Source organism: Ochotona princeps, chromosome 14 (assembly GCF_030435755.1).
Source record: "Ochotona princeps isolate mOchPri1 chromosome 14, mOchPri1.hap1, whole genome shotgun sequence".
NCBI classification, from domain to species: domain Eukaryota; kingdom Metazoa; phylum Chordata; class Mammalia; order Lagomorpha; family Ochotonidae; genus Ochotona; species Ochotona princeps.
In genome coordinates this window covers 28357844-28385462 of record NC_080845.1, presented here as the reverse complement: position 1 = coordinate 28385462, position 27619 = coordinate 28357844, and the positions used below count along the sequence as shown (strand labels likewise).

The 27619-nt window shown below is 49.0% G+C and overlaps 1 protein-coding gene across 1 annotated transcript in view; it reads right to left on the bottom strand.

The window, feature by feature from the left end:
• The window catches only part of GABBR2 (gamma-aminobutyric acid type B receptor subunit 2), a 336630-nt gene that overhangs the window by 218845 nt on the left and 90166 nt on the right, over positions 1–27619 (bottom strand). Inside the window, exon 2 of the mRNA XM_058673018.1 lies at positions 2997–3134. Within this exon, the coding sequence (XP_058529001.1) occupies positions 2997–3134 (138 nt within the window). The remainder of the gene's footprint in view (positions 1–2996; positions 3135–27619) is intronic.

Sequence of the window (27619 nt, the reverse complement as noted above, 5' to 3'; positions counted from 1 at the left end):
TGTGCCACGTAAAAAGTAGGTTTTCTATTCTACTCTCACTTGCATAAAAGAAAAGTGAGGTTAAGGGAGAAATAGACAAGCACCAGAGGACTGCGATGGTGAATCCTGGGCTTCTGTTTTCCAGCCTGCACAATGGACACACTAGATCTCTTGGTTACTAAATCCAAGCATCTCTGCCTTTCTATGGAACTGCCCCCAGGTCTGCAGCTCACAGGTTTCTGGGGGCAGCCTGGGGATCTCCTGGGTAGCCTACAGCTTAATAAAATATCCAGGCAAGAAAACCAAGCCAGATGACCAAATTTCTGAGAAGGCAAAATGACATTCACGGACAGGTTCGTCAGAGTCAACAGTTGGTTAAATAGCAGAGGGTCCATGTAGGGGGAAAGAGGGTTGTCACTTGTTTTTGTTTTTTGTTTTTGAAATGTCAAAGCAAGCATAGTTAGAAAGCATTAGACCTCAAGTCCCGGCTGCATTGATGCACAGCCAGCGCCTCTCCTCATCTCTACTGGCCTCTGTTTCCTCCCCAAAGCAGCTCCATGGAGACGGTCCCACCATGCAAACCGAAACTTCTCAGGGAGGCCCAGCCAGGGTGGGCTGCAAGGGGGCTGGTGTGCCAGGGCATCTACAAGCTAATAACCTGCTGTGAGTGCCATCTGAAGGTCAGGCTCTGTGGGATTTGGTGCTGTTTGCGTCTTCACTTCAGCCCTGCAGGAATCTGGCCTTATTTCCAGAGGCAGTCCTCCACTCCTGAGAAGGGAGGAGTTCTATGCTGCTTCCTGAGCCATGTCCAGCTCCCCATTGCCCACACTCCAGCTACCTCATCTGGCCTCTGCCACCCTGAGCCCCAGCTCCCTTACTCTGTCTTCACCACTCTGTTCCAAATTCTCCTGCTTTTACTCTGGGCTTCCAGGAGTGAAGTCTGCAGGCCTGCTCCCTCAAAAGTCATGGGGTGGGTAGGTAAAGTCAGAAGCCAGGCAGGTGCCTTCAAAGTTCAGAAGTCAAGCTTCTCACTGGAGCCTGAGAGCCTTGCAAAACAAGCAGTGAGTCCAAAGAGAAGAAATAGGTGGCCTTTGCATGTCTATGACAATGGACTGATCTTCTTAGCTCTGGAAGGTTTGGTGATTGGGCAGCAAGTGGCCTTGCCCACAGTTAACTATCCCAGTGTACTCACGATTGCTCTGTGAGGGGGCAGGGGGAGTTTTGACTTCAGGGAGTCCCAGGCTAGGGTGGGACAGCCTGTAGGTAAAGGGGTCCAAGGGAAGGAACAGGGGCCTTCCTGGAGAAAGGAGCATGCAAGCAGTGCCATGAAGAGGAGCACCGTCCCATCCAGTGGAGAGGCCGCGGAGGCAGGGGACAGCTCGTACAGAGGCCAGCAGCATGACAGAGCACGAGCAGTGGCAATGGCCATACCCTAGAGCTGCGCTGCATCCCACTGACCGTGGTGCACACAGGCCCACAGAGGGCCCCTGCCAGCACCTCTGGCCCTTCTTCCCACATGTTCTGGGGACCTGCAGCAGGTATTGAAGAGCCCAGGTGTCTGGGAGGCAATCCGGTCTTGGGCCACCTGGCCTGGCAGGTCTGTCACCTGAGCTGCTGAAACTGAACTGGGGGTGGGAACAATGGAAGGTGGGGAGGGGAACAGTCCTCCAGGAACAAGGGGGGGGTTCCTTACCTTGGAGCTGCTCAGAAGGGTGCCCTGGAATTTGCCTTGTTCCCATGAGCATATCCCCAATCCCTCCCTCTCTGGTTGATGCCAACACTGCAGGGAGGCATGGCTGCCAGGAGAAGTGGTCAATTCCCTGGTGCAATGGGGAAGCATGCCATTGAGAACCATGATGATGACTGACATCACATTAAGGTCACCTAGAGAAATCTGTTCTCCCCCACCCCCTACCTGCAGCCGGAGCCTCATCTTGCCTCCTGCATCCCTTGGCCACAAAGTGGGTACACGTCCCCCTCCCCAAGGTCCTGCTGAGTGAGGTCTGGTTAGTTCTGCTCTGAGGGGGGATCTGGGCCAACCCCTCCCCAGTCTGAGCCTGGCACCCCAGACAGGGGCTTCCTCCTGCCTGTCTGACCAGGAACCCTAGGATGGGCTTGTGTCTCTATGCAGGAATGTTGGCCCTCTGTGGCTTAGGGAATCCCCTTAGAACAAAGACAACACTGGCCTTTCCACGCAGCAACCCTGAATCAACACACTGCATTGAAGCTGTTTTAGCACTACAGCAAGTTTTTATACCTTGACAAGCGAATTCCTATTTTTTTGTGGCCAGAGCAGCCCTTCTGGCCTCTGGCCTATGGCACCCACTCTCCTCCCGAGACCTGATCCACTCCCCTTTCCCACATACTTCCTACCCAGGCTTTTACCCTCCACACCCCCAGCTGCCCAGTGCCCTCTGTGCCTGCAGCAGTTGGCTCTGCAGCACCCTCCCCACCCTGGGGGCCAATGGATGACCCCCACCTCTGGCCTGATTGGTGCCCAGTAGCCCTTTAGGCTGTACATTTGGCCTCAGTTCCCAGCACCACTTCTAGCTAAGTGGAGTGGAAACAGTTGCTCTCACCTGGCCTGGCTCCTGCTTGCTGGTCCATGGTGTACCAGCCCCACTGCCCTGCTTGCTGTGCCCTGGCATGCCAGCTTCTTTCCCAGGCTTGTTTGCATTTGCTGTCTTATCCACCAACATGGAAGGCTCTTCAATCACTGAATGTCACCTCCTCTAATAGGCCTTTCTTGATCGCCCAAGGGCACTCACCCTGTCCCATCATCTTGTTCATTTCTCTCATAACTCAGTTTTCCTACCTTAACGATCAGGATGTGATTTTAAATCTTGGCCCTCTTAGGTATGGGCTGTGGGTTCCTAGGTAAGTTACTTAGTCTGTCTGAGCCTTAGTTTTCTTAGCTGTAAAATGGGTATTGTGAGGGCACCTATAGCATCAAACAGGTACAATGAGGGTTAAATGAGTTAATGCATGTGAGTGCTCCAAACAGCACTGGGCCTTACCTGCACCAGATTCCAGCCTTGGAGGGACTCCGCAATGATGGATGTGACGGATGGACAAACGCCTCCAAACACCATCAGGTGGTTGGGTCCATATTTTATTGCGTCGTAGAAGGCTTTCAAGCCTTTGGCATTGTCACACTGGGAAACAACAGAGAGGTGGGGGACAAGTGAGTACTAGCTTTGCCAGGAGTGATACCCTCCCCCAATCCCAGATTTCCAACAACATTCTCCCTGCCTGGGAAACCAGCTGTGTGTCCATTCTTGCTGCTGGGGCCTCTTCCTACGGCGGTCCTTGCCTTCTGCTCTGCACTGAGGGGAGAGTGGGCTCAGCAGCCCTCAGCACCTCCCACCCCAGCTCTCCTCCCCCTCAGGCCTCTCCCATCAGAGCACACCAGGAAAGGCTGCAAGATGCCCCACACTGACCTTCCCTATGTCATTTAAATTTTAAAGCAAGGTGTCAAATCTATGCTCAGTAGGATGATTGTTACTAAACATACAGAGAACAAGCGCTGGGCATGTAGCTTCTAGAACCCTACCCCCAACTAAGGGGAATGCAAGATGGCCACTTTCTATGGGAGATGGTGTGGCAGTCCTCAACAGGTGACACCCAGAACTGCCATCTGACCCAGCTGCTTGACTTCTAGGTCTACATCCAAAATAAGTGGAAGCAGGCATTCTAGGAGACATTTGCACATCATGTCTGTCATGGTGTCTATCACAACAACCAAAAGCAGACCAACACAACCACATATCAATGTATGAATGGATAGAAAAGTGTGGTACAGTCATAGGATAGAATATTACTTGACTCTGAACAGGAAATCTAGGCACACACTACAGCATTGATACACCTTAAAGACTGGATCCAAAGTGGAATGACCACACAAATGGACAAATATAAGGGCACTTCTAAAACTTCACAGGAAAATTTGAAATCCATGCACAAAAGAGGTTTTCAGGGGTCCAGTATGGTGGCCTAGAGGCTAAAGTCCTCACCTTGAACATGCTGGAATCCCATATGGGGACCAGTTCTAATCCCAGAAACCCTGCTTCCCATCCAGCTCCCTGCCTATGGCTTGGGAAAGCAGTCGAGGACAGCCCAAAACCTTGGGACCCTACATACATGTGGAAGTCCCGGAGGAGGCTCCTGGCTCCTGGCTTGGAATCAGCACAGCACTGATCATTGTGGCCACTTGGGGAGTGAATTGTCAGACGAAAGATTTTTCTCTGTCTTACCTCCTTTCTGTATATATCTGACTTTACAATAAAAATAAATAAATCTTTAAAAGAAGAGATTTTCAAAAGGTAAAGAAAATGTATGCTGTAAAAAATTTACATGTGGACTTTGGAATTGGGGGTACGGTACCAAAATACATTTAACTTTTAATATCACTTGCCACGAACTTTTTCAAGTTTCAATTATAGTGACACAGAAAGTCCCTAAATCACCAGAGGCAGAAAGAACAGTGGCAGCCAGGTGGCTGGGAAAGGTGGGCGTGGGAAACCTTTGCTACCAGGTTTTAGAGTGTCAGTCTGGGGAGATGGAATGTTCTGGAGATAAACCAGTGAACTAGACAATCAAAAGTAGCGAAAACAGAAGATGTCAGCTATGTGCCTTTTACCAAAGCAATAATTTTACCATAACAATAATAACAATAACAAAGAGGAAGAGCCACCAACCACCATCATCATCATCTATGGAAGGGCTTCATTCAGCCTTTGTGTGCTCAGCCCTTGCTGGATACAGAGAAAATGTCAAGGTCAGACTCGGCACCTACTAAGGAGCTCGCAGCCAAGTGAGGAAGAGCAGTGACAAAGCAGAACCTGATAGTACACATGGACGTGGAGAGTCGGGGGGCGGGGCGCAGCAGGGGTTCTCTCCCCCCCTCTTCCCCTGGGTCCCTCTGCCCTGGCCTGCTCCTCAGAGAGTGTCTGGCTTTCCCCTTGGACCCAGTTAAACCTCTGTAAAAACTTAAATTAGTCTTGCTCATGTTCCTGCTTGCTGTACACTTCAGCCCAAATTCCTATCAGAATACAATTCTCCAAAGGTTAAAAGCAGAATTCTCTTGAACGTTGCGAGTGGGCACATGTCCAAGTTTGACGGAGTGTGTTAATACAGGGATCCATGGGGGGACAAGGTGGATTAAGAGAGAGAAACTGAGAAACAGAGGTGTTTACAGCTAATGAAAGAAATGTCCAAGGAATAAGATGAGATGACTCAATTACATGCTGGCTGAAGTCCTACAGGGAAACCAAACTACAAACTTTGGGGACAGAAAACAAAATCACGGAAACCCAGCACACCTGTCCGGTGTCAGAGATAAGTGTGATGCTTGGCCCTTTATCAGCTGGGCCAAGTTCTTTGTTCCTCGTTAGCTGATCCTTTGCCATGGCTATTGGAAAATGTTCCTCACTCCTTTGCCTTTGAAATAAATTAATCACCACTTAAAATTTTGTTTTTATTTGGAAGGCAGAGTCACAGAAAGAGGAGAAGTATGTGTGTACACATAGACGGAAAACCTTCCATCTACTGGTTCATTCCCTAAATGGTCACAGAGGCTTCAGCTGGGCCAGGCTGATGCCAGGAGTCTGAAGCTTCATCAGGGTCCCCCTGGTAGGTTGAGGGGCCCCAAGCACTGTGCCATCCTTCACTGCTGGATTAGACGTAGGACAGGACTCAAATTAGCAACTCTATGTGATGCTGGCAGCTGCAGGTGGAGTCTTAGCATGCAACATCACAATGTCATCCTCCCTTATTTTTAATAAAGGAGGCAAGCCTTGGGTGCATAGTGTAGATGGCACTTGGGACACCCATGTTAATGTCCAGGTTCCCAGTTTGAGTCCTGACTCCACTCCTAGGCGGCAGCAGGTGATGGCTCAAGTAGCGGGGTCCCTGCCACTCATGTAGAAGACCTGGATTGAGTTTCTGGTTCTCTGTCCCAGTTTTGGTTATTGTAAGCATTTGAAAAGTGAAACAGTAGATGATAGATTTCCGTGTGTGTGTGGTGTGTGTATCTGCATTTCAAATAAATATTAAAAAAAGAAAACATTCCAAGTGTTAGGTTCAGTGGTCACAGAATCGCATCTTTACATATTTTGCAAATTTGTAATGATTTTTCTTAACATTCCGTAGCCTCGTAGAAGTCAGCCCTGGCTCCCACTCTGGCCTACTTTCTCTCCAGTCTCTCCCTGGCTCACCAACAGCTTTGCCAGCCTCTACCTCCTTGCCCCAGGGCTTTGTCACTTGCCACTTTCATTGCCAGGAGCACTATATCTGTGATGCTCACCACTGGCCCCTCCTGCTCATGCCTCAGGTCTCCTGAGCCTTCGTCACCCCATTTGATGTCCTCACATACCACTCACATTCCTAGAATGATCTGAAATCGCCCTATTATTGTCTGCCTGCACACTGACCGGCTTCCTCAGCTGGACACAAGCCCCACAAGGACCACGATGTTGTCTACTGGCTCATCACTGTGTTCTCCCCAGAGCTCAGGCCTGGCTGGTGCAGGATTTGTAAAGAACTGTTGAGCCCCTGCAGAGCCCACTGACACCCTTCCACTGTCTGGACCATGAAAAAAATCACACCTTTAAAAACTTCAATTTTAAAATTCATTAAGTGAATTTTTTTTCCCAAGAGAGAAGAAGCCCAAAAAAAGGAACTAAGGAAGGAGGAAGAGCAGAAGGGAGAAAATGCAGGTTAAGTCCATGACTTCTGGAGTCTTGTATTACTCACGGGTGCCTTGGAGAGAAGCAGTCTCATTACTGAAAATCAGAGACCTGTTTGTGTGCTAACGGCACCCCCCACAATCCTGTGATTTACCAACTCCTTCCTGATTTTCATATATTTCTGTAATGATTTGGGCTTGGTTTCTAATCTGCAGCTAATGACCATGATAATAGCATACTACAAGCTTTATCATAAAAGTTGCATAAAAATATTATTAGTAGCCATGAACTTATTAATATCTGTTTGCTCAGCAAACATTTCCCAAATACCTTGCAAGATTCTGTGTTCACAATGATGGCCTTGATTTTCATAAACAAACAACTCCAGGATTCATCAGCCCCAAAAAATCTGAAGAAGAGGGGCCATTGGTTGGAGCTGGTAAAATCACCCCATCAGACTGGATGTCAGAGGAAAATGCAGGCTCTTTGGTGTTAGGGCCATGAAAAGGAAGGCTGCATTGACACAAGAGAGCTCACAGGTGCACTTGAGGGTCCTCTTCCGCTGACTACAATGATCCAGGTATGCCCAGTGAAATCACACAAGAAAGTGTATTCTACCAATAACTTGGGAGCCCAGCCACTCTTCCCCACTCAAGCCCCCAGGTGAGAGCCCCACCTGGCTGATGCCACGATGTTGGCCTTGTGAAACCCTGAGCAGAGGGCATGGGGGAGCAGTGGCTATGCTGCTGGCATGCAACTATAACATACTAAATAAGAATAATATAATGAGGTTTTCCTTCAAGTCAAATTTATGTATGGATAACGTCCTGGGTAGTTCGTGTGGTGAAGGGATGGTTTTGTGTTATAAAAACACAACAGTAAGAGGGTTTGCATTTAGTGCCCAGATGGGGTCCAACAAAAAGCTTGTCTCCCTGTGTAGGCTTGCATTCCATAGCCTCATTTCCTTGGTGTGTGAAATGCAGGGGTCTGGGTGCTGCTCATCCAGCCCACACCCTCATCTGCAGGGACAGAGGCTGGGAACCAGCAGAGAGTAGGCATTCGTCCTCCACCTTTCTGGGGGATTACAAAAGAAATTCATATATTCTAGGTCAGAGCTTTCTGGAGAATCTAGAGAACTCAGGCCAACAAAGGGAAAGTCAAGCCAGCATCCTTTTTTTAAAGGTTTATTTTATTTTTGTTGGAAAGTTTGATACACAGAGAGCAGCAGAGACAGAAAGGAAGACACTCCATCCGTTGATTCACTCCCCAGGTGTCTGCAACAGCCAGAGCTGAGCCGAGCCAAAGCCAGGATCCAGGAGCCTTCTGCAGGTCTTCCATGCGGGTGCAGGGTCCCAAGGCTTTCAGCTGTCCTCGACTGCTTTCCTAAGCCACAAGCCAGGAGCTGGATGGAAAGTGGAACTATGGGGATTAGAGCTGTTGCCCATTTGGGATCCCAGTGCACACCAAGTGAGGACCTTAGCCACTAGGCTATCATGCCGGGTCCAAGCCAGCATCTTTTGGGTGGGCTTTTGATCCAGTGGTTGAGCCACTATCTGGGTTGCCGCAGCCCATAGTCAGAATGCCTGCATTGGAGTCCTGGCTCTGCTCCCAATTCCAGCATCTTGGAATGTGTGTCCTGGAAAGCAGCAGGGGATGGTCCAAGTGCCTGGGCCCCTGCCATTCAGCAGGACGACCTAGATAATATTCCAGGCTCTTGACTTCAGTGTGGCTGTTGTGGGCATTTGGGGAATGAATCAGCAGATTGAAGATTAGGTCTATCTCTAATAAATAAAAAAGAATCATTTTTGGAAAGCTAACAGCCTTCTAGAAAGGGTCATGCTTCCCAGGATGCTTCTGCAGGCTTGAATATCCTCCGGGTCAGAGGAGCCTGAAGTAGGAGAGGCAGCCTACTGGGCCGCAAGCACACTTTCCAGATACCTTATAATAGTATATATAGCACCATCATAGTGAACGACAAAATAGAAACCTCATGGGCCCACCCACTCCTTGGAATGCTCTTCTCTCTCCTACTCACCCAAATACCCCATCTTTGCACCTGATGAGCTAAGCATCCCACACACAGAGCCTCCAGCAGCCCAGAACTGAGCCTGTGGGGCTGCATCATCCACAGGGGCCTCAGGCCCTGCCCAGAGGTTTGATGCCACAAGGGAAGCTCTGGGCTCCTCAGCTGTGCCTCCTCTTTCCTGGGTTTCACACACAGCATCAGGGGGCCACATAACACTTTGCAAAGGGGGTTCTCGACTAGGAGGCAAAAATAATTGAAATACATCAAGGATCTGCTGAGTCCCCCTCACCCCCCATCGCTGCAGAGGCTTCCAGAGAATGTCCTTCAGGTGTGGCCCTGGGCCAGCAGCCCTGGGTCAGCAGGGCTCTGTGAGCCAGGAGATTGAAGGCATGCACTGTCTACCTGTTGCACCTGCACATCAGTCATTCAATGGCTAGAGGAACCGTCTAGGTTTCAGTTCCCTAGGGATTCCTGGTTACCATGCCACGTCACAAGATGTGCACTTTCAGCTGGGGGGATAGTCCATTTTGTGTGGGTTCCATACATGATCCTTTCCTAAATGATATGCTTGGAGATGTTCCCCTACGGACAGTTTATTACCATCCCCTGCTTGTGTATCTGCCCCTGCCTCAGCCAGAAAGACACCAGCAGCTTTTAGATACTCCATTTAAGGTGTCTGTGTGACAGCTTTTAGTGAGTGATCACTGGGGGAAAAAATGGCCATTCTGAGAAGCTATTTTTGGTGCATTGTCTCTCAGCAACTTGACTTTTGATCAATTGCTCTGAGAGTCCCCGCAAGGGGGCTACTCTGTGTCCTAGAAGAAAGCTGTGGTTTTATCATGGCTCCTGCCTCCCTTCCTCCCCAGCTACAAGGCTCCCCTCTAGAGGGCATGCCCTCTGGATGGCATGGCCACTGTCTGGCCAGCAGTCAGGAAGTGAGTCGTCTGACCATGACCATAACCAAGGACCTGCAACCTTGCACTTGAGACCAGCTCTGGCAATGAGGGGACTCCAGGATCTGCAGCCATGGCTCCCTCTCCTTCTCAGTAGGATTTCTAATTGCCTTTTCTGACTCCACATCTACCCTCAGACTCTTGTCCACGATCTCATTGCCAAGGGAGTCTCCTTCCTAGAAGGACTTGTGGCAGAGAAATCATCACTGGCACACAGAGGCCCTTAAAATTCAGCAACTATACGTGAGAACAGGTCTCAAAGCCAGGCAAATTCATTTTTTTAGTGAAAAAAGACTCCAGAATGAAATCCATTTTCATTTAAATCTAATTTTTAAAGAATTAAAATATTTTTTGGCTCAAAAGTTTCAAAGAAAATGTTGCTGAGAGTTAAAATGTAAAAATGCCAGGAAAATGTCAGAGTTAGTAATGATGCATTTGAAGCTGGGAATGACCCTGCATAGGATTTCCAAATGGAAGCAGAAAGAGAAGTGAGCGGGTCTGACCTGCTGCCCGCTCCCACAGCAAGAGTAGTCAGCTCCTGGGAAAGCACTCCCCTACAGTGGCCCCAGAATCACCCTTCTGTCTGCACTCCTGTTCCAAGTTCTTTCCTATAGTGGCAGCCATTCGACGTTGCACATAAAAATAAAGGGCCATTTCCTGAGAATACAAGGCTTTGTGAGCCATGTGTGACCAAGGACTCCACACTGGAGGGAGAAAGCAGACATAGGAGATACATCAGCATATAGGTGTGGCTGTGTTCTAATGAAGCTTCATTTAAATGCTAAGCAGCCATAGGATATGACCCATGGGTCATAGTTTGTTCATCCTTGCTCTACAGCCTTATAGAACAAGGACAATCATCCACCCCTTGATGAGAGCCCTTCAAAGAGCTAAGCTGCACATGGGCAACTCCAAGGGATATCTTTTTGCTAAGCCTTCCTTAGCAATTCCAACCCTTCTTGTTGTAGATGCTTCCCCAACCTTCTCATGTACACATCATTCCCTGGGAAGACTTCAGAGGACACATGTTTGTACTCAAACACTTTCCTCTGCCCTATACAGAAAAGTAACCCTAGGGGCTGGTGTTATGGCCCAGTGGGGCTAAGCTACTGCTTGTGATACCTGCATTCTCTATCAGAACACTGGTTTCAGTCCCAGCCACTCACTCTACTTCCCATACAGCTTCCTGCTAATGCACCTGTAATACAGTAGAGGATGGCCCAAGTACCTAGGTCCCTGCTGCTACTGGTCTGTCTCCTGGCTTTACCTTGGCCCAGACCTGGCTGTTGTGGCCGCTTGACCAGTGAACCAGTGGATGGAAAATCTCTCTTTCTCCACCTCTCTCTCTATAATTCTGCCTTATAAATACATAAATAAATAAATAAATTTATTTTAACAAAGAAAGAAAAGTAACCCTAGCTAATACATATGAGACTCTCACCATGTGTTAGGTGTGGCAGTTTCATACCTCATAATTATAAGGTAGGCACTATTATTTCCATTGTACAGATGAGGAATGAACTCAAGGTTAAGAAAATTGAATAACTTGACCAAGATGCTGTAAGTCATAGAATTCAATTCCAGGCCGTGTGATTTCAGACCATGGTTTAATTTTCAGTAACAATTTGCTGTAAAATATCTCACTTATAGAAGAGATATCATATACATATCCTTTATATAAGCAAAGAAGAACAGAGATTGGAATTTGTAGTCCACCCAGCACCCCACTGACAGGGAAGCGCCTCAATGCCCAGTCCCACATACAATTCTCCTTCACTCAGGAGGAACCCTGAGTGTAAGCTTTGCATTCATCCTTCTTCCGTTTGTGTTTACTGTTGGATACATGCATTTCCTCCACACTGTGTCATTTACTTGAACTTGTCTGTGAACATGTATACATGTGGAGTCACACTGCATGTTTTACACGAAATTGCCCTGTGGCTGCAAAGTATGTTGGGAAACTTTGCTGCTCAGCATAGCTGAAGTCGTTTCCTTTTCACAGCTGGGTAATGCACCCACCCATGGATGTCCTGCCATGTGTTCCATGTCATGTTGATGAACACGTGGTCTGTTTCTGGAGTTGGGTTCAGTTACTGGTACACAAAGTGCAGGGGCCAGAAGGCAGTAGGGAGGGGAAGCAACGTTCCTGCCACACTTCCTGGCACATGCTTGCAGACTTCCTCTGGACTTGGGGCTGTGGAATCATGCAGTTGGTTGCCTGTTCCCCAAGGGATCCATTCACGATGGTACTACTCCATCCCTGCCAGTGCTCGTTCTTGCTAATCTGGTAGCTATGCGATATCTCATTTTAACTTGCATGTTCCCAGTTACTCACAAGGTTAAACCATATTTTTTATGTTTATGGGCTATGCTTTCCTCTTTGGGGCTGGTGACTTGGCCCATTTTCTATCAGGTTTTTTGTCTCTTCATTATTGATTTGCTCAGAGTGCTCCTAGCCACAATGCTGAACTGAATGAAATGATGACCTCCCGCATTTTGGGTATTGACTTGCCTTAATGCAGCTTCAGCCTGCCGCCCTTGCATTCTGCACCCACGTCCTACAGAACCTACTGTCAATAAATGTTACTCAATCAGTGCATATGTTGTTGGTACCCATGAACCCTTCTCGGTGGAAGGGGAGAGAAATGAACTCCTGGACAAAATCCAGTGAATGAAAAGATGAATCAAAATGAAGATATCAGGAAGGGAGGGGGTTTAAAAGCAGTGAAAGATGAGCCCATTTAGCATGAAGCACCTGGCAGTGTGAAGCTACCAGCATAGCGCAGCATTCAGAAGAAGAAGCAGAGGAAAGGCATTGGAAGACTGCTCATTTCCTCTTCTTCCAGAGAAAGGCTTTAATCGATTTCATCCAAAATTGCCAAGTGGAACTGAAAAGTCAGGGTTCTGACCTGACTGCTTTTCATAATCTTTATCAGAGGTGTTCTAGAGGCATTTTCTGCCGTGAGTCAACATAGTTTAACGTGGAGCAATCCCTTCTATTTTGCTTTTCCGTATTTTCTCATTGCATGCAAATAAAATTTAACCTCAATTTTAGATAAGATATAGCAATGATCTTATTTTCTAAAATTAGATTTGTCCACCTCCATGGAATAAGCACACACAGAAGTGTCTGCAGCACAAGGCATTTAAAGTCAATGAAAGATGAGATTTTTGAGTGATTTTTCTCTCTTTGTATCTTTTTGTTTGATTTACACATATTACTTTTATAAAGACAAAAGTAATTTTGAAACCATGAGCTTCCCACTCTCGGGATGCTTTCTCAAGCACTTCCACATCTCTCCTTCTGTTCTTTTGTGGTTGACTCTCTGGACTCAAGAACAAGAAATTGACATTTATTATTGTTAGATCATATTTTTAAAAATTAGCTCAGCATCATGGCCAATTGAGTTCAGCCCACACTACATTGTTTGGCTGTGGTAACTAACTCATTTGAACATTTGCTGATCATTTACTGAGCCAAGAAGGACCTCTATTTACAATGGCTTGACTTAATGATATTTTAAAATTCATGATAATGTGCTAGTGTTATTTATACATCATTTTTCACTCTTAATATAGTACTCAATAAGTTCCATGAAATACTCAATATTTCTTTCTAAAACTGGCATTTTGTTACATTATTCTGCCCAAATACAGGCTAATGTAAGTGTCCTAGGTAGGTTTAAGGTAGGTTAGGATGAGCTACAATGTCTAAGGAAGTATTGAATGCATTTGTAACTTAGGATGTTTTCACCTTGCAATGGATTTATCAATATGTAACCTATTGTAAGCTGAGGATTACCTGTACTACAAGCTGCCAAGAGATAGGAAGTCCATGTGACCTACAAAAACTCTTTGAACAGAATGCTATTCAATGAATGCTTCCTGGCAAGCTAAATTCAGAAATAAGAGCAATACTCAATACAGAAAGGCCTTACATAACATTAATTTACACCAGGTACCATTCTAGTTTATATATAAACTCAATTTAATTCTCACAACAATTGCCAGAACTTCATCCTGTCATTGTTCATGTCCTAAGATGAAAACATTCAGGGCCAGAAGAGTAAATTATTTGCCCACAGTTGTCCATGCTGACTACGGAGCAGCACTGGAAGCCAAGCCCAGGCAGGCAGGACCAGAGTCCACGTTGCTTCACATCCCTGCCCATTCTTGCTTTGTGCATGGCATGGTTACTGTTCCCTGTCTCTCTTACAATTAGGTGTGATCACCATGTGCTATGACTTGTAAGCCTTTCCACGCATATTCTACACTCTCTTTCCCAACCAAAGTGTGAGTGAGGAAGAATCCAAGGATCTGGAGCGGGACAGAACCCCCTCAAACCTTAAATCCCTATAGCACTCCTGGAGGGCCCTCCCCGTGTCAAGACAGCACCCCCAGGAGGGCAGCCTCACAAGCCAACAGCCTCTAGGTGTGATAGTTTTGGGTGTCAGAATAAGGGTACCCCATTTCCGGCCAGTGCAAGACTTGACCATGGTCAGACTTGCAGCCTCACTGGTCTGGCTGGGCCTTCCTTTGAGCTGCACTACTGCCTGACACCCATCCAGCCCCTGCTCTCAGCAATGTCAGTGCTGTGCCACAGGCTCCCCTTTCATCTCTGCCCCCTCTCCTCTTTTCCTGTTAGAGACCATTCTTCAAGGCCTTTCTCTAACTGGGTTTGGCCATCTGCTTCCTAGACAGCCCCATCAACTCACACTTGACCATGGCCCGAGCAAAGAATAACCTCAATATGTGAAACCACTAGAACACAGGGGCTGTGCTGAACTTCCAGCACACTTGGGAGAAACTTAGAAAAAAGGTGAGGAGAATCTGAAAAAAGACAAAACAAGATGTGGGAGAGGGTATAAAAAGAAGAATGTATTTAAAAACACATATCCCTGCTGTTCAGGGCACTAATGTTAAGGTCAAGTTTTGGGGACATAACTTGAAGTAAGATGTGTTAAACTATCTCCTGCTCCCCATCACATGAGCCCAGCAAGAGGTTGGGTCCTGAACAGGTGTTTAAGACATGTTGGCTGGACCAAATCACAGCTGCCCATTGCACACAGTCCCTGAAATAAACATAGTCATCACCGCAGTTCCAGTCCCCAGTGTTGATTAACTCCAGCCAGCCTGAGTTTTTCACACCCCTTCCCTGGGGTGATGGACAGACCATCTGCTTGAAAAAGTCTCCCAGGCGCCAGGCTGTCCATCCCAACGCCTGAGAAAAATGGGCGTTCTGTCCTCTCCCTGAAACTGTCACTCACAGTGCTGGGTCAGACACAGACTGGGGTTCTAGAACAACAGAGGAGCCATGCGAGAAGAAGGAGGAGCCAAACCTTGCCCCTCTCTCTTCTCTGCACCGTTAAAGCCAATTACCCAATTTACATAAACGTTTTTCAAAGAGGGCTACCTACAAACTATGCTTCCTAATTAGTTGTCAATAGGTCTCCCTACACATGCAGGTGTGACATTTTTTAAAAGTCAGGATCACATGTGCAAGAAGCTCCCTTGGGTTGCCCACCAGGACAGGGAGGGCATTCTTGGGTATGGGTTCGTGCAAATATCATGCATTGTCAGTCCTCCCTCTGGTGATGGCAGCCTGGGTTACCTGTAAAGAAGGACCAAACTCCAGCTATGTGCCACCAAGCTCTCGTTTCTCCTGGCTCTGTCACAGCTGAAGAGCCTATTGATTCTGCCATGGCCAGGGATCTGGGCTAGGTATGGGGAATATGAGTTGGCTAAGACATCATTCAGGCTCTCAGCCTAGATGGGGTCTAGATGTTCAGTCTAGAGAGGGTAAAAATTACAGCTAGTTTCACATCACGTGATGAAATCTGTGATGGAGGTGTGGTGAACACTACTTCATTAGGTGACGATGAAGCGCCAGGGCCCCTGGCAGGAGCTAGAGAGGCAGAAAGGGTACTTAAGGCTCAGTCATTGGGAGTCCTCAGTTAAGTAGGCAAGGGAAGGTTCCATCAAAAGCCACACACAGGGTGGGATAAAGTGGGAACTGGGGCAGAGCCACCAGTCACGCAAAAAGGAAGGGATATGCAAATTACCCTGAGCTCCTCTGCCAAGACATCTTGGAGGAGGCGGTGTTGGAGCTGAGCCTTGGAAGATGAGCAAGAGATGGAGGCGGGGGTTGGAGGTGAGGACCGACTGAGTGGCCAACATGGTTGAGGATGGCAGGGCCGACAGGAGAAATGCAACATTGCCTCACCGTGTGGAGGAGAGATGGGGGGCAGGGTATTTGTTTCCCTGAAAGCCAAGGCTGGGTGGATTTCTGTCCTTGAGGAAGTGAGGAGTCACTGCAGAGCATCCTCGGAGGCTGAGCAGGGAGTGGTACTTGCTTTGCACAGGTGCAGCTGGTCTAGCGGGGGAGGACTCAAGGGGGTAGGAAGGAGAAGGCCAGCTGGAAGGTAGGCGCAATGGCAGGTGTGAAGTTCTGGGGGCTGGCTTGCTGAGCCACCTGGCCCAGCACCCCTGGGTAGGAGGTGTGCCCATAAACCAAGGGAGGTGGAGGTGTGGCTCTGACCAGCTCCCAACACCAAGGGAGGTGGAGGTGTAGCTCTGACCAGCTTCCAACACCAAGGGGACCCATTCAAATGGTCAATCTCAAAGATCTCCTCCAGATCACATGGAATGAAACTGACCCACATATCATACACTGTGCTGAATTCTTTACACATGCCATCTCATTCACCATTCACAAAGCATCTCAGTTAATATCCACAATGACCCGGGGCCAATGCTATAGCTTAGCAGATAAAACCAGTATCTTATATATGGCCTAGTTCAAATCCTGGCTGTTCCACTTCAAATCCAGCTTCCTGCTAATGTGCCTGGGAAAGCAGCAGAAGGCAGCCCAAGTCTTTGGGCCCCTGTGCCCACATGAGGGATCTGGTTCCTGGCTTTGGACCAACCCAGCTCTGACTGTTGCAGACATTTAGGGAGTAAACCAACAGATGGAAGATCTCTCGTTCTCTCATTCTACCTTTCAAGTAAGTAAATAAGTAAATAAAAATATTTGCAATGACCCTAGAGGTGAATATGATGATAAGCCCTCATTTAACAGAGCAGAAAATGTAGGTCTCAAACCACTACCGACAAGCTCAAGGTTACCCAACAGGTAGATCAGCCTATATTCAAACCCCAACCATCAAGCTCCAAATTCAGGTTCTTGGTGGACAATTCTAGCTCTTCAGATCTGCTCCATGGTGGGGTAAAATGTGTCATAGACCAAGAAAGTCTGCAGGAAAATGGTGTGGAGATGATGATACCACCAAATAAAGGAACAGACTTGAATCCTAAAAAGCCATGAGAAAAAGCAGCCAGACAAGAAAAGAGGGAATTCTTGGGAACAGTGAGTGGTTCTCTGAATCAGTATGCTGCACTTGGGGTAATGCAAGAAACCAGAGGTGAGCCCGGGGCGCTCCTCCCTCTGGGGGCCTGAGGATCTGTCTTCTGATCTTTTAGTGCACGACTCAGTGGTGTCAAGTGCACCACCAATGTTGTGTAACCATTTCCACTCTATTTCCAGAGTATTTCCATCAGCCCCAACAGAGAAGGAAACTCCAAACCCTTTTAAAATATTGGAGGTTCTGCAAAGTGCGTCATTCTGCTAACGATGTCACCAGAGCTGAGGACTCAGAGGGTCACTCTGGCCTCTCTGGGAGAGGCCAGGTGAGAAAATGGGTTGGAAGATGCGGAACACAGTCCAAGCAGGTGGCAGGGGCCAGAGCAGAGGAGCAGAACAGGAGAATAGGAACCTCAAAGCGAGTGAGTCCCAGGCCACCAGGAAGTGACGTAGAACAGCCTGGAGATACTGCTGAGGCCAGAACTAGGTGAAAGGCTGCCCACTGCACTCCCCTGGGGAGCCCCATCCCAGAGCTCAACTGTCCGTCTGGTGACACAGGCCAGAGCTGTCTTCCTCTTGCTAATGCAGAGATCCTTGGCCCCTGCTTGCTCCCAGCTACCTGTGCAGAACGAGGGGTAGCAGCAGCATGGACCATCGCCCCAACCACAGGGCCACTCTCATTACTCAGGGCACCATCCTGCCCACCATCAGCAGCATGCCTCATTTGCCCTCCAATTAGGGACACCATGGCTACTCCTCCAGCTGAAGGATATAGGCCAGGCCCATGTCACACATCCCCATAACCAGGGTACTCTACTCCAGGGAAGTGGCAATGACCCCAGCCTGTCACCAATCATGAATGACTTCAAAGAGCTATTTCCAGAGGCCATGGCAGGAAATGATCTCCCCAACCACCCCCCAACTTTCTGGCCTGCTTCCCAGCCTCTACCCCAGGGCCCTCTAATACCACAGGTACACTTGTAGGCTGTAAAGGGGCTCTGGTTGTGCTCCCCAACTGAACATCCTGCTCCCCCAGCTGAAATGCTAATCTACCTTCCCTGTCTGTATCTCCAGGATGTGATTCTGGCCTGACCCCATCCAGTGTCCCACTCAGACTGCCCTAAACTCACTAAAGTCGGGGGCTTCTTTTTAGAAAAGCAACAGAGGTTCAGGTTGAAGCTATGCTAGGCTGCCAGCTGCCATACAGCACCAGTGCTGGCAGGGGGCTCCATGAGGGGAAACCACTTCAGGGTACCTCAGGAAGGCTCCTGCAGCCCTTGAGGCATTTGCCTGGCACCCACAGCACACTTGTAGGCTATCCACTCTGGGACAGCCTGCTTGTAGGAACTGCCAACCAGGCAGCCTACACAGGTTCAAGAGCAGCAGCCAAAGGCGTGAGGGGGATATAAGGATGTCCATGGCCCCCAGTGGCAGTATGCCCCAGCATGAGTCTCTGCTGGTAAAACAGAGGAGTAAAGACAGAAGGCCAAATGGATGGCATTCAGGGGCCAGATGGGCCTTAGTTGACTTTGGGCATTGTGTTTATTCTATTTGATGCTGGACACATTGACTGAGGTACTCCTTCAAGCCAAGCTCTGCCAGGCCCTGGGTGAGCAAACTGAGACAGGTAGAGCTAATGCTCAGAGTGCAAAGGCTGACATGGACATGAGCCGAGCACCCATCATGGCTGGGGCCTGACTCTCACTCTAAACAGGTTGTGCTGGCTGAAACCTTTGACCGGGCAGCTCATGAGCAACAGAAACAAACTCTGCATGGGGATGGGTCCTGGGAGTCCTAAGAGCAAGGAACCAACTAGTGCAGCATCCTGTGAGGGCTCATTTCCTGGTTCCCCTGTAGCAGCTGCAAACCGAGAGCACCAGCTGCCTTAGGCGTCTTTCTTACTCATATGAACCCCATTCATGATGGTGCCACTCTTGTGACCTTACCACTCTAAGGGTCTACCCCCTAACATTATCTCTGTGGGTGTTAGGATTTCAGTCTTTGGCTTTGGCGGGAGAGAAACATCTACAGCAAATGGAAAGCAGACCATCTGGAGTACGGGGTGGGAGGCAGAAGAGGCTTCAGCAAGCAGAACCAGCAATCATGGAAGGCTTCTCTCAGGAGGAGGTGCTTGGCAGTTACACTGGGTTCTGATGAATAAGGAAAAGTCAACTAGAGGGAAACGAGCACTCATCAATCCACCCCACAAGGACTTGCTGGGCATATGCTATGTGTTAGGCATTATGCTAGGCACCAGGGACACAGCAGGGACAGAACCACTGCCCTTGGGATTAGCCATCTCAGGGCAGGACGGAGAAAGCAGGGAAGTAGGATGGTGAAGTGTTAGCACTGAGTGGCAAAGAGATAAGTCAAACTCACTAGGATACTTGAAAAAGGTGGATGGAACTAGCACCGTGGAGCAGTGAATGGAGGGCACAACCCACGTGGGCACTGGTTCAAATCCCAGCTTCTTCACTTCCCATCCAGCTCTCTGCCAATACACCCAGGAAGACAGTGGATGAAGAGCCAAGTGTGTGGGTTCCTGTCACTCCTGTTGGGGAGTCCAGATGAAGTTCCAAGTTGCTGGCTTGCTTTCTCTGACTCTCTCTCTCTCCCTCCCTCTAGCTCTGCCTTTAAAATAAATAAATAAAAGCTTTTAAAAATACATATAAATAAGTAAAAAGTACAAGAGGGGTCAGCATTGCAGCAGCAGAAGTTAAGTTGCTCTTCGCCATGCAAACATCCCATGTGGGCAATGGTTTAAGTCTGGGCTGTTCCATTTCCCATCCAGATCTCTAATAACACTGCAGGAAACAGAAGATGACCAAGAGTTTGGGCCCTTGCCCTCATGTTGGAGGCCTGGATGGAATTCCAGGCTGCTGACTATAATCTGGCACAACAATGACCAGAGTGGTCATTTGGGGAATGGACCTGCAGGTTGAAGATCTCTCTCTCTCTGTCTCTCTTACTCTATTTTTCAAACCAATAAATATGTTTTTTAAAATGTTGTGCAAAATGGAATTATAAGACATCTATTTAGGTGCAGAAAACAATTGAAAATCATATATCATGCTTCCATAACTTGCAGAGCCTCCACGTGTGAGGAGGTGATGAGAGCTAAAAGGAAGAAACAAAGAGAGGAGAGGGGAGGCAGTGTGTACTCTTGGTACTCTAGAATTTTTTCCAGCATTTTGCTTGACACCCACAGGAGAGCACAGGGCATGTCAGCTAAGGCAATCATGGGGGCAAAGGAGGGAGTAGAGGGCAACCCCCATGGGCAGCATGGGGCACTAGTAATAGCGGTGATTATGATGGAATTGCACTGCCACTATTACTGTTCTACTGAAGGATAAGGTCACAATTTCTGAAGTATCCAGGCCTTGCCGAAGAAGATGGCAGCTCAGAATTGCACAACGTGGGCCCTGCGGCGTGGCCTAGCGGCTAAAGTCCTCGCCTTGAAAGCCCCGGGATCCCATATGGGCTCCGGTTCTAATCCCGGCAGCTCCACTTCCCATCCAGCTCCCTGCTTGTGGCCTGGGAAAGCAGTCAAGGACGGCCCAAAGCTTTGGGACCCTGCACCCACGTGGGAGACCCGGAAGAGGTTCTTGGTTCCGGCATCGGATTGGCGCGTACCGGCTTGTTGCGGCTCACTTGGGGAGTGAAGCATCGGATGGAAGATCTTCCTCTCTGTCTCTCCTCCTCTCTGTATATCCGGCTTTCCAATAATAATAAAAAATCTTAAAAAAAAAAAAAAGAATTGCACAACGTGAGAGGTGGAGACCTCCCAGAAAGCCCAGCCCCCAGCTGTGTGGCCTGGCAGGTGTGGCACAGGAAAGAGCTGGGAGAGAACTACTGAGCTATACAAGGGTCTCCAAGCTCCAGATGTAGCATCCCAAGTACTAGACACAGTGCCCCAAGGATCCTCCCTTCCCAGCTTACAATGGCAGAGGCCAGGTTGGTGGGAGTGGATGGGGCAAATGGTGGTTCAGGAAATTCATGTCCTGTTGTGCTTTCACACCTGGATCCAGAGGCAGAGCTGCCCTTGGAGCCTGGCACCAATTCGTGTGTGGTTCGATGGCTGTGGTGGAGAGTCTTGGGCTGGGCGCCTCCCTGCTCTGGGCCTCAGCATCTTCATCCCAGAGCCAGTGTCTAGGCTCTCTGAGTCTTGAGGATTTGGAGAGGCTTCGTGCCCATGGCAGTTTGGGGCTTCCGGAAGGCACTAGGGCTTTCTTGCTGAGATCCAGGTGAGAACCAAGGTTATGGGTCCTCCTAACAATACTTCCTCCCCATGGCTTAACCTAGAAGGCCTCTCCGCTGTCAGAAGGCATAAACTCTATGGGCAGGATGGAGGGAGCCAGGGTGAGGGAATAGGGGATGGTCGGGGCGCTGGGGACAAAATTGGGGACAAAATTTTCCCTGCAGACAAAATTGGGATTATTTGTTCATGACTTTCACAGCAGACTTGCTGTGAAATTGTAACTTTGTTTTTCTTTTAAACAAATCTTTCCGGAGCCTTGGTAAACTATCTGAACAGTTTTTCTATAAATTAAACACATCGGCACATGGTAGCTAGCAAGCAGGCAGTGAAGGGATGCAGACACAGAAGAACAAAACCTGAGTGGTTCCACTTGCAGCCAGCTACCAGAAGAGTCGAGGGGAGCACAGTGGTTAGCAGGAGCTGGGGTATAAGTGCCTGGGGGTTGCTGTCGCCCAGGGACAGGGCTTCATTTTGGGACATGGCTGGCTGCTTGGGGGAAATGTGAGCAGTGACCCTCACAGCCTCCATCCTGCCTTATTCCTGTACCTGGAAGAATCCTGTGGTATGGTCACAACAGGACCATATGGGGACCTGCCCCTTGCTATTTCAGGATGCTCAGTTGACATGACAACCGATTTTTCCCACCCTGCCACCCGCTCCCCTCTTTGTCCTTGCCTCCAATGGGTAGCTGCCTCGGTGGCTGGAGGCAGTTGCTTTGAGACTCCATCTAGCCCCGCACTCTTGTATTCCAGAGAGCAAGCAGCAGGTGCCTGGATGTCCCACCTGTGATGCGTGTGGGAACTGGCACCTCAGTCCCCAGAGCCTCCAGGTGGCACTAGTGAGCCCAGAGGGAGCCTTGAACTTGCCTGGAAACCAGTGCTGCCTCACCTGCCCTCCCCCACACACTCTTGGCCTCCAGGTTACCAGGAGTCAGCGCAGGGAGGGCCCTGAGGAGTTGGCTTGGCCAGGGCTACATTGCCCTGCGGAGGAACCCAGGGGGTGTGGCTTGTCTGAGCTCACACAGGTCCCTGCTCCTGTCAGCCAGGGACTCTGCACTGTCCCACCTGGACTCCTCTCCGCACTGCTATAAGACACATTCTGGCAGGTGTGGTGGAATTTCATTCTGAAATAAACCACAAGTCACGACCTCACACATATGGACACAGTACCCTGCTGGTGGCACTGACGATAACAAATAAATCATTATCACAGCTCTCAAGTTCGGGGGCCGGCTCTGTGCCAGGCAGTACCCCACACACTCTGCCAGCACCAGCACCACCACGTGGACCTGCAGGTCCACAGCAGCCCCCATTCTACAGATTTGGAAACAGATGCCCCAGTATTGACGTAAACACCTCAAGGACACACGGACAACAGAGAAAAGCCTGGCTTGGAGCCAGCTAGCTGAAGTACACGCTCATGACCCAAGGCCCTGGGGTGGGGGGGCTGGGGGAACAGAAGACATCAAGGATGAAATGGTGGCAGGATTCTCTGCCCTCCCCAAAGTCACCTAGGAGTGATGACACAGACATGGAAACTTCTAGAAGCTCACTCAGAGAAACGAGCTAGAAGGAAACCCTGCTGGGGAGAGGCAGGGCAGGTGATAGGGATGCCCAAGATGAGGGGGTCACTTACAGGTAAGTCCTAGGAGCCAGGATGGAGCCAGGCCCTTCCCTAACAGAGAGTAAGAATCCATTAGGGCAGTGGCTCGGATGAGAAAGTCAGACAGGCTTCTTGGAGGAAGAGGTGGAAGATGTGGTAGTGGTGGCTGGGGTCCAGGAAAGTCACAGCCAGCTTCATGGGCATCCAGCAGGCACCAGTCCATCCAGCCACTGCACCCCCAGAGCAAGCTCTCCATCATCTAGAAAGAGAAGGCGTGCATAGCTACAGGGGAAGACATCTTGCTGCTATCCTGTGTGACTGAAGAAAACAAAGGAGTTTCACCAGGAGGCCGGCCAAGTCAGCAGTGAGCTGAAGTAAATAAATTAAAATGTGGCATTGTTACCTCCTTGTGTGTGTTAGTTTTAATTACTATTTACTGAAAAACTAAAATTTCAGGAAGAAGAAAAAAAATCCTCCCCATGCTTGTGCACAAGCAGTATGTACAGAACAGATCTCACTTGGGATGGTAGTGGGTGGCTGCAGGGGTTGGGTCCCGGCCTGGACGCGGCCCTCACAGAGACCAGTGTGTAGGTCCACATAACTGGTAGATATACATCTCTCAAAGCTCATCCCACCACGACGAGCACAGGCATCTGAGGGCAGCACCTCTAGCCGCAGCCTGGAGCTTGTCGGCCACATGGGATGGGGGCATTTCTTCTACTCACCCTAGAACAGCACTCAGACCTCCACAGGAGTCTGAGCCAGGCTGGCCTTTAGTAATGTCGCTGGCTCTCCTGCCCCCTCCCCCAGCCCCGGAGCCTCTCTAAGGGCTAAAACTCCACCTGAACCATCTCTCCTGGGCTCGGCCCTGAGCCTGGGGTCTCTGCCAACAAGGATTGACACAGGCACGCCTGCCTCCTCACAACTTGCAGCATCAGTCAGGGAAGCTGAGGTCTGGTTCTTGGGTGGGATTTTTAGGACTTGAAGTGTGGACTCCAAAGGATTTCAAATTCAAGTCCTCCTCTTGAAGCCCCTCCCCAACCCCCCAAAGGAAACCTAGCCTAGCACAGGATTCTAGAAACTTCTACAGAGCAGTAGAATGCTGTGCACCAGGAGGTGAGGGGCTAGAAAACATTGCTACCCTTGGGTCTTCTCAACCCAGAGGTCTCTATGGCAGAGGAGGTTCTGCCCCAGAAGAGGTCCAGCTGTTTGATCACACAATAAAACAAATAAGACCTCCCATGGGGTAAGCACACACGGTGAGGGGCTGGAGTTTTCTCCTGACCCAGCTGTGATTACATCACAAGCAGCCTCCTTTGCCACCTCTGTGTTAGGGAGCATGTGACCCTAGCACCCCTGAGACACAGGCAGATGGCAGTGTGCATGGGGCCAATGTAAGTTCAGGAGTGAGCCCAGGACCCAGGGCTGACCTCAGGAGTCTGTCACAGGTAGCACCAGGGAAGATGTGCAAGACTGTCCTGGGTGAGCAAGTGAGGCAGATTTGCCACAGAAACGTAGGCTGGGCACCAGGCAGGCTGAGGACCACCCCCCGCAGCCCCTGCCCACCTAGTTGATGTGAAGGGTTGGAATGCCAGGAGGTCAGGAAGGAAGGGGTAGGTGCATGGTGGTCCTGCTGAAGCTGAGTGATGGGCTACAAAAGCTGAGCCTACATCCCCCATAATAGAACATTCACTAAAAAGACAGGGCCAGACAGCTCCAAAACCCCCCACTTTCCTCACTTCAACCATTCCAAGCACATCAGCAGAAGATGCACAGCCAAATGCCTAGCTCCGAGCTAGAGAGAGCTGCAGGCTTTCTACGTCTGCGAATGGCTCCCACGTCTGCTGGGCTAAGCGCTTCTCCCAAGCCTCCCTTTCCCACAGTATCCATTCCACCTGCAGGCTGATGGTCCCAAATCCCGACTGCCCTCCTTGTGGCCTCCCTCAAAACCCCAGAGCACCCATGTGCACCTGAGCACCCACAAGTACAAACAAGGACTTGCCACCATGTCTCACACTTGCTCAATGTCCCAAAATAACAGGTACGAGGGGCTTCAGATTCAGACTCTGAGAAAGCTGAGTTCTGTGCAGGTGGTATGCCAGACACCAGGAAGGGCTCAGGAGATGCTAGGAGGTCACTGGTATTGCTGCTGCTGTTGGCATTCATATTCGAGGTGATGTGCTGCTGGGCAGATGCTCCCAGTCACAGCAATAGATGTTGCTCCAGCCCCCTGATTTACACAACTACGTGTACCTAGCCAGTCTCAAGTCCTGTGCATGGTCCCTGCTGAGTGTCCAAGGAGCCACAGCCACATGCTTGTACCCCATCTCATTGTCTGTTGCTGTGGTCATCTACTTCTAGGCCTACTACCTCCCCTCCAAAATGATCTCCCTTGCACGTAAGCCAATCACAGCCATCCCATCCCCTAGAGAGCACCCTATCTACCTTCCAGGGTTCAACTCAGAAGCCACATTAAATGCCAAGTCCCCCCTGGTCCAAGAAATGCCCGCTTCCACCCCCATTGACCTCACCCATACACTCTCCACAAAATCACCAACACCAGCAGTGCCTAATCCCAGGGTGTAGTAAAACAGACAATGTTAAAAACAAAAAGATCAGAACACCAGTACAAGTTGTCAACTTTTGCTTTTTCAAGTAAAGACTGAACACACACACACACACACACACACGTATTCCTTGTGTACCAAATTCTCACTAGCACTGTCAGTCTCCTTTAATTTTTTTTTAAAGATTTATTTATTTTTATTACAAAGTCAGATATACGGAGAAGTGGAGAGACAGAGAGGAAGATCTTCCGTCCGATGATTCACTCCCCAAGTGAGCCGCAATGGGCCGGTGCACGCCGATCCGAAGCCGGGAACCTGGAACCTCTTCCGGGTCTCCCACGCGGGTGCAGGGTCCCAAAGCTTTGGGCCGTCCTCGACTGCTTTCCCAGGCCACAAGCAGGGAGCTGGATGGGAAGTGGAGCTGCCGGGATTAGAACCGGCGCCCATATGGGATCCCGGGGCGTTCAAGGCGAGGACTTTAGCCGCTAGGCCACGCTGCCGGGCCCCAGTCTCCTTTAATTTTAGTCACCCTGATGGCTGTGCAGAGGTGTCTTATTGATATATATTCTTTGGTTTCCTGTAATAAATACTAGTGTTGAGCACTATTATTTATGTTTTTGTTCATATAGGCAGCCTTTTCTTTAATGGAAAGTAACAGTTCAACTCTATGCATTAGTTGGAGCATTCGATATTTTTTCTTATTAGTGAACAGGCATTACTCCAATATTTTCAGTAAGTCCTTTGCCAGATATATGTATGGCTAATATTCTTGCATTTGGTGACTTGCTTATTCATTTTGTAAATATTTCCTCTTTTTTTAATGGCAAAGACATACACAAACACAGAGACCTTCCTTCCTTCTGCCAGTCTATTTCCCAAGCACTTACAAAATAGCTAAGGCTGGGTCAAGCTGAATCTGGGATCTGTGAACTTTATCCAGGTCCCCATATGGCTGACACAGATCCAACTACTTTAGCCATTATCTGCTGCCTCCTAGAATATATGCTAGCAGGAAGCTGAATTTGCAAGTGGGGTTGGAACTCAAACCCAGACACGCCAAACAGGATATGGGTGTCTCAAGGCATCTTTAACCACTGTGCCAAATGCCTGCCTGTGCATATCATCTTTTTTTTCTTTTCTTTTTCTTTTTTTTTTTCTTCAAAGGCAGATTTTACAGACAGAATGAAAAAGAGAAAGATCTTTTGTCCACTGGTTCACTCCCCAAGTGGCCGCAACGGCCAGAGCTAAGCAGATCCAAAGCCAAAAACTAGGAGCTTCTTCCAAGTCTCACACATGGGTGCATGGTCCCAAGGCTTTGGGTTGTCCTCTGCTGCCTTCTCAGGACACAAGCAGGGAGCTGGGTGGGAAGTGGAGCAGCCGGGACATGCACCAGCATTCACGTGTGATCCCAGCACATGGAAGGCAAAGATTTAGCCACTGAGCCATTGTGCCAGGTCTCCTGTCTTTCTTTTTTAAATGTTTATTTACTTTATTCATTTTCATCTACTTGAAAGGCAGAACAGAAAGAAAGAGCAGTCTTCCATCTGTTAGTTTGCTCCCCAAATGCCCAACGCAGCCAGGGCTAGTCCAGGCCAAAGCCAAGAAGCTAGAATTCTATCTGAATCTCCCACATGAGTAGTAGGGTTCCTGAGTACTTGAATCAATCATCATCTCTTGCTTCCTGGGATGCATTAATAGGAAGCTGGGTCGAGAGTAGAAGAGCCAGGACTGAAATCTCAACATCCCAATAGAGGAGGCAGGCATCCCAAAGCACCGCTTGCTTGCTTGCTTGTTTTTTTTCTTTTTTAAAGCCAGGGCTGAGGGAGAGATACACACAAGGGAGGGAGAACGGGAAGCAGGCAGTACTAGCATGCCAATACAGGATGCCAGCATCTCAAACCATAGTTTAACCACTGCACTGGGATACCCACCCCTAAAAATGGCCCTTTGAATAATGAAGTTCTTAAGTTCAATAAAAGTCAATCTCAACCTTAAGAAAAAAAGGAGAAAACAAACAAATCCAAATGTCTCCTGTGGCCACAATTAAAATTGAAAATGGACATGAAAAGAGCAAAGGGAGTGGAGAAAAAACAAGGACGAGCCACCTCTAGGTGAAGGGTTTCCCTTTCCAACCAGTAGGTCAGCACCGTATAAGTCTCATTCATGTTCTTCTCACGTGGCCATGGGC